We start from the raw sequence: 6,919 nt of genomic DNA, 5'->3' as shown, positions 1-6,919 counted from the left end.
ACAATAACACAATAGCACAGCGGGGAGATCGTTGTATTAACATCGCATAGTTAGTACAGTGAGCTCCTTAGTTTTTTGTTCAGTCCATCAATGGACAAGAGATGAATTAGGATTTTTATACTCACCCTAAAATCCTTTTCTCTGAGTCAATTGAAGGACCCTCCCCACATACAGTGAATCTGGAAAGTATTCACAGCGCTTCACTTTTTCCACATTTTGTTATGTTACAGCCTTATTCCAAAATGGATTATATTCATTATGTTCCTCAAAATTCTACAAACAATACCCCATAATGACAACATGAAAGAAGTTTGTTTGCAATCTTTGCAAATTTATTAAAAATAAAAAAGGAAAAAAATCATGTAATAAGTATTCACAGCCTTTGCTGTGACACTCAAAATTGACCTGAGGTGCAATCCTGTTTCCACTGATTATCCTTGAGATGTTTCTACAACTTGATTGGAGTCCACCTGTGGTAACTTCAGTTGATTGGACATAATTTGTAAAGGCACACACCTGTCTCTATAAATTAACAGTGGCCTCCATCATATGTAAAAGAAAGAAGCTTGGAACCACCAGAACTCCTTCCTAGAGCCGGCCGCCCAGCCAAACTGAGAAATCAGGGGAGAAGGTCCTTAGTCAGGGAGGTGACCAAGAACCCGATGGTCACGCTGACAGAGATCCAACGTTTCTCTACGGAGAGAGGAGAACCTTCCAGAAAAACAACCATCTCTGCAGCACTCCACCAATCAGTCCTGTACGGTAGAGTGGCCAGACGAAAGCCATTCCTCAGTAAAAAGCACATGACAGCCCACCTGGAGTTTGCCAAAAGGCACCTTAAGGACTCTCAAACCATGAGAAACAAAATTCTCTGTTCTGATGAAACAAAGATTGAACTCTTTGGCCTGAGTGTAAAGTGTCATGTCTGGAGAAAACCAGGCACCGCTCATCACCTGGCCAATACCATCCCTACAGTGAAGCATGGTGGTGGCAGCATCATGCTGTGGGGATGTTTTTCAGTGGCAGGAACTGGGAGACTAGTCAGGATCGAGGGAAAGATGAATGCAGCAATGTACAGAGACATCCTTGATAAAAACCTGCTCCAGAGCGTTCTGGACCTCGGCAAAGATTAATCTTCCAACAGGACAACGACCCGAAGCACACAGCCAAGATAACAAAGGAGTGGCTACGGGACAACTCTGTGAATGTCCTTGCGTGGCCCAGCCAGAGACCAGATTTGAACCCAATTGAGAATCTATGAAGAGATGTGAAAATGGCTGTGCACCGATGCTCTTCATCCAACCTGATGGAGCTTGAGAGGTCCTGCAAAGAAGAATGGGAGAAACTGCCCAAAAATAGGTGTGCCAAGCTTGTAGCATCATACTCAAAAAGACTTGAGGCTGTAATTGGTGTCAAAGGTTCTTCAACAAAGTACTGATCAAAGGCTACTTATGTACATGTGATTTATTTTTTTCGTTTGTTATTTTTAACAAATTTGCAAAGATGTCAAACTTTTTTCACATTGTCATTATGGGGTATTGTTTGTATAATTCCGAGGGAAAATAATGAATGTAATCCATTTTGGAATAAGGCTGTAACATAACAAAATGTGGAAAAAGTGAAGCGCTGTGAATACTTTCCGGATGCACTATATGCTATTGTTCTTTTATTGGGCAACTTGCTACAATTTAGGGCCTTGCTACATGATACTTTGCCTGTATCCAGAATCTGTAGCAGACAGCAGGAGGATTAGGGCCATGTCCAAGTCATAGAGTTGTCTGTCCTTGGTTTGTCCTTCTGGAGATATCACATGCCCGCTGAAAAGACTACATGCTATTTAATTACTGAGGCCCGGATAGGATATATATTTTGCTGGCTGGCTTAATGTTATCCTTCCTTGTCTAATGCTTTTGAGCGGATCCATTTTATGTATCCTGGGTGGTGCAGTATTGTAAAGTATTGAATCATCCTATTTCTATACGTTCTTGAACACCACTCTACAGAAGAAGCTTTCGGATGAAACAAGTTACGACTTTGAAACTCACCCACAACATACAGTACTTTTTGATCAACGGATGTAGATATGCTACACCCAAGTTGTAGAAACAAGGGGTACAAAGTTTTCCACTGCCTCTCTGTAAATACTACCTGAATTAGTATTTAATGATCAATATAGCTGTGGAGGGGTTCATTAGGGTAGTGTTCTAACACTTGTGTATCTGTTTTTGTATAATTTCCTATTATGGATTGTGATTTTAATTTACAATTTGTCCATTGTAGCCATTTTATTACAGCTGGATGTCAATAAAGATTTGTATTTTAAACGCTTCTTTGTAAAAATGTTAAAAAGTTAAGTTAAATGTGGAGATCAGCTTTATATGGACTGATAGGATGCAAAACAGCTGTGTAAGATGGTGCTGACACAAGCAGCCTTTGTCCAGCATGATCTGTGACATGTGAACCAGAGAAAGGCTGCTTTTATCAGAAAATAGCATTTTTAGGCTTTTTTTTTTTCTCAAGACTTTTTTTTTCCACATATCTGTTGCCTTTCATAAATACCAAGAACATGTTCCACAATGTTTAAGAGGACTTATACTGTGGAAGATGTGTCCAAGCAGTAGGCAAGAACTAGTCACCAGTATTGCCTGTGGTTTCCCTGCAGCCCATCTTGTTCCCTTTATGAACTGCAATGTATCTCTCTGTAGTTGCCATCTTGGCAGAGGAGCAGGGCTTTGCTTCCTCATGTCAGAGATGCTCCACTGATGACTTGGTGATGTAGCAATCAAGCAGCAGGGGAGAGGGCAGAAGAATAGATTTACAGAATAAATCAAGTAGAAGCGGGGAGATTTGCAGTGCAGGTCAAGTACAACTTCATCTCCAGCAAAGAGAACAGTTGGCAGCACAGCAGGGGACATCGCCAAATCTCACTTAAAACCCCATTGCAGTCACAGGCAGCAATGTTTCTTACACACAGTATACAGCCATGAGGTGGCAGGCTAAGAGCCTTTTTTTATACGTTTCATAAACTGTACATTTTTCAGGGGGCACAGATAGCAAATCTATATTTTTTTAGTTTAGAAGCACCTTATAAAGGGAACTCTCTAGTTTTATTTTTATTTTAGTTTTGCACAGAGTGGGGAAATGTTGGAGCCACCTCCCAGGTTTTTTATTCCCATTTGTGGTACTGTAATTCCTCTCCTTTTCTGTTGTGTTGATGAGGCAAGCAGGAAGTAGGTCTCCTTAATAGGGGCCCAAAGAACATTAAAAACACTATTAGCAGAGTGGGATATGTTTTTGTTTTTTAAAGCTGTCAATGTCCCTATTTACCACTTGCTGAACACCATACACAACACACAGGCCGGTCAGCAAGTGTTTACACCAGGATCATAGCTGCAGCCTTGATCTTGTTATTTTTTTTACAGCTAGTTATTGGCTGTTTAGTAAAAGTGATCACTTTTACAATGCTGAGAAGAGCTACCCCCTCCTGTCACCAACAATGATGGTTCCTAGACTCTCCAATTCTTCCAGGGAGACTGGAACCACGGTAAACACCCAGGATAAGTAAACACAGCAAAGATGGAGGAACATGTGTTCCACCATCTCCTTTGTGACAAATGAAGTTACTCCTGGTTTCAGAGTGGTCATTTGCTGTCTGTTAGCTAATCAAGAATGATCTGTGCTTTATTAGCTGCTTTAGAAGGTAGGGGAGACATTGGGAGGGTCTAATAGACGCCTGATGTCTCCATAAAGAGTACCTGTTACCTGTCCAAAGCTATCACATGGAGGCCTGTTAAATAAATAAATGTGAAAGCATTTACACACAAATGCAAGCATGCACATAGGTCCCACATGCATATATAAACAGCAATTGCATTGCACGTGCGAGGTATCGCTGCAAATGTCAGAGTGAGAGCAATAAATCTAGGGCAATCATTTGGCATCACCTATAAAAAATTTTAGGTATCGTAGCTTGTCACCATTTCTCAGGAGCATGCATTTCTAAGTATTGCCGTGTTTTGTATCTATTTACTTGATGCAACATCATCTTTTATATTTTACCAAAAATTGGGTATTTTACTGTGTTTGTGTGGACTAAAATTCATTTTATTATAACAATTTCTGTTTGATAAAAAGAGTTGCACAAATATCGTGTGCCAAAAAAATTGCAAGATTGCAGATTTTAACGTGTTTTAAATAATTGCCCCGGTCAGCAAATGGTTAAAGAGATTTCTTTATTTTCCTGTTGACACTAGGACAGGAAGTGCTGGGAAATCATCTCTTTTTAACATATTTTTAAAATATACAACACAGAATACTTTTTTATACAAAAATAAGCATTGGTGAACTTATTCAAAACAATGAAATTAATTGAAATGTATTTTATTTAGATGCCTTCTGTTGAAAAGGTTTCACATTTCCCAGGTGAGCAGTCTTAGGTCTTGTAACAGCCGAAACAGAGATTCTCTCACTGGTAGGGTCAGCTGTTCTAGGTTTCTGTGGCATGCAAACCATTGCAGACTTAGACTGGAAACGCCTACTCAGGTGTGTAACATTTAAGTCAGGATCGTCTTGGATTCCTAAAAAAAACAGTAATACATAATATAAATATCTGAAAGTGATTGTAAAGTCTTGTTGTTTTCCTATGAAAATAACAAAGATGTTATACTTACTGGCTCTGTTAAAGTCGATTTGCACAGAGCAGCCCGGATCTACCTGTTCTCGGGTCCCTCTTCTGTGCTCCTGGCCCCTACCTCCTGTTGAGTGCCCCCACAGTAAACAGCTTGCTATGGGGCACCCGAACCGAGGCACAGCTCCCTGTGTCCATTCAGACACGGAGCCCTGACCCGGCCCTGCCCCCTCTTTCATCTGATTGGCTATCTGACTTTGACAGCAGCAGGAGCCAATGGCACTGCTGCTGTGTCTCAGCCAATCAGGAGGGAAAATCTGGGACGGCTGAGACACTCATGGACATCGCTGGACAGAGAGGGACCTCAGGTATGTGTTAGAGGGGGGCTGCTGCACACAGAAGGCTTTTTATTTGAATGCATAGTATCAGAAATATTGAGGTTAAAAGGATTAATTTAGAAGGCCAAAATCATATTATTTTACATATATTTTTGTTGACACGAGAGAAGCCATTTTTGTGATATTTATTTTTTCTCTCTAAAGTTAAAAATAAGTTAATGGCTGATGAATAGACACTGTTACTAGAGTTTTTTTTCTCTTAAAGGACCCAGTGCACATTCTCCCAAGTTATAAATCTTGAAGAGTCTTAGCCAAATAAACAAGATAAGGGAACCATGAGATTACAGGCGTAATTTTTTTTTTTCGGTAATGAGAAACCAAAATAAGGTTTATTTAAAACTGCCTTTTAAACAAACCTTAATACTTATAACAAATGATTATATTAGCAATAATTCTCATTATAATATTATTACATTATATTTGAGTAATTATATGAATAATTAATTGAACAATGTTACCTATTTTGGTTTATATATTTTTTTCAGATTTTTCCAAAATATATTCATAATATATTGGATATATTCATAAAAATATATTGGTATATCTTTATTCATATGGACATAGCATTTTGTAACATTTTGAAAAGTCTAAATGTATGGAGTCTCTGAGAGTAAGAATTCTCGTAAAATAATACATGAGGTTTTAGTGCTGTATTTCCTAACTACCAAGATATGTGAGAGTTAAGTCATTGTGTGGGGTATATTTTCTCAAATACATATATCTCATTGAGAGCCAGTAAGTCTAGAAAGTTTGACATGAATGCCCTTATAGAGACATCCTTATCAAATTGATGTTCTTCATTTAAGCTTAAGTCAAAAGGTTATTCAGGAATTAAATTTGGTATGTTAAGCAATACAACACTGCCCCCTGTTGACCACTGTGAATACGTGGGTCCAAGATCGTCCTTATAGGTTTTGGACAAGAAATGACGCATGTTTGACATCACTTATGACGTAAAAGGCATTTCCACACCCATTCCGGGGGGAAATATAGAGCGTAGACAGATAACAGTGAGGGGGATCGAGAGGAAGATTGGAACAATGGAAGGAGAGAGAGCAGGAGGAAAACAGAACGGAAAAATGTAGGAATGGTAGAGAAATACTTTGGGGATTCTCAGCTGATATCTCTCAAAACAAAAACTTCTTAGATCTCCGGTAAAGTATAAATTTTCTATTTTATCTTTTGATATTGAATTATTTAGCATATACATTACTAAACCATTTAAACTTTGTAGCATAGTATTGAAATTGTTTTATTTCTAACTCCAGTACAAAATAATTATGTTTCAAATATAATGAAATACACATTGTTGTATATCTCAACAAAAACTGACTTTAAAGTCCTATCAATAGTTTTGTTATGATATATGTTTAAACATAAAATTCATTAGACAATTATCTTTACCATAAATAAGTATTGGTTAAATTACCAAACTCTGTGCACAATATAACGTGCATTTTTAAAGTGTAAGCTTGAAGGTCTATTTGAGAAGAAATTGCAACGTGTTTGTTTTCATAGTCTGTAAAGCCATGGAAAGCTATTTACCAAGCTGTCATGAGATATGGTATTTTTGTAACAAGAGCTCGTGGGTAATTTCCTCATCATTTGTATCACCAATCCAATATATTTGATATTTGAATTTATTCTTTGTATCATCACCAGTTATATTTGCTATTATTTTGCACTGAACTTTTAGTTAATAAATATATATATTTTAGCACATCGCTGTATTCATTTTTGTCTTCAAACTAGCATGGATAAACAAATTTGAATTATTTGGTTGATTTGTGGAAAGATGTGAAAATCTTCTTAATGATAGATTTTTTACATATTTCCATAAATATAATACTGTTAATATTTCAGTATAAACATCTGACAATAGACTGCATTAAGA

General features: G+C 37.7%; 1 protein-coding gene across 1 annotated transcript in view; it reads right to left on the bottom strand.

Moving 5' to 3' along the window:
• Positions 1 to 4,330: 4,330 nt before the first annotated feature.
• Positions 4,331 to 6,919, bottom strand: part of ANKAR (ankyrin and armadillo repeat containing) — a 122,863-nt gene continuing 120,274 nt past the window's right edge. Inside the window, exon 24 of the mRNA XM_073633179.1 lies at positions 4,331 to 4,577. Coding sequence (XP_073489280.1) covers positions 4,381 to 4,577 — 197 coding nt within the window. The 3' untranslated portion in view covers positions 4,331 to 4,380. The remainder of the gene's footprint in view (positions 4,578 to 6,919) is intronic.

This window comes from Aquarana catesbeiana, linkage group LG06, assembly GCF_042186555.1.
Source record: "Aquarana catesbeiana isolate 2022-GZ linkage group LG06, ASM4218655v1, whole genome shotgun sequence".
In the NCBI taxonomy this organism is placed as follows: domain Eukaryota; kingdom Metazoa; phylum Chordata; class Amphibia; order Anura; family Ranidae; genus Aquarana; species Aquarana catesbeiana.
The sequence above is the reverse complement of the archived record's forward strand: the minus strand, read 5'-3'. Positions and strand labels throughout refer to the sequence as shown.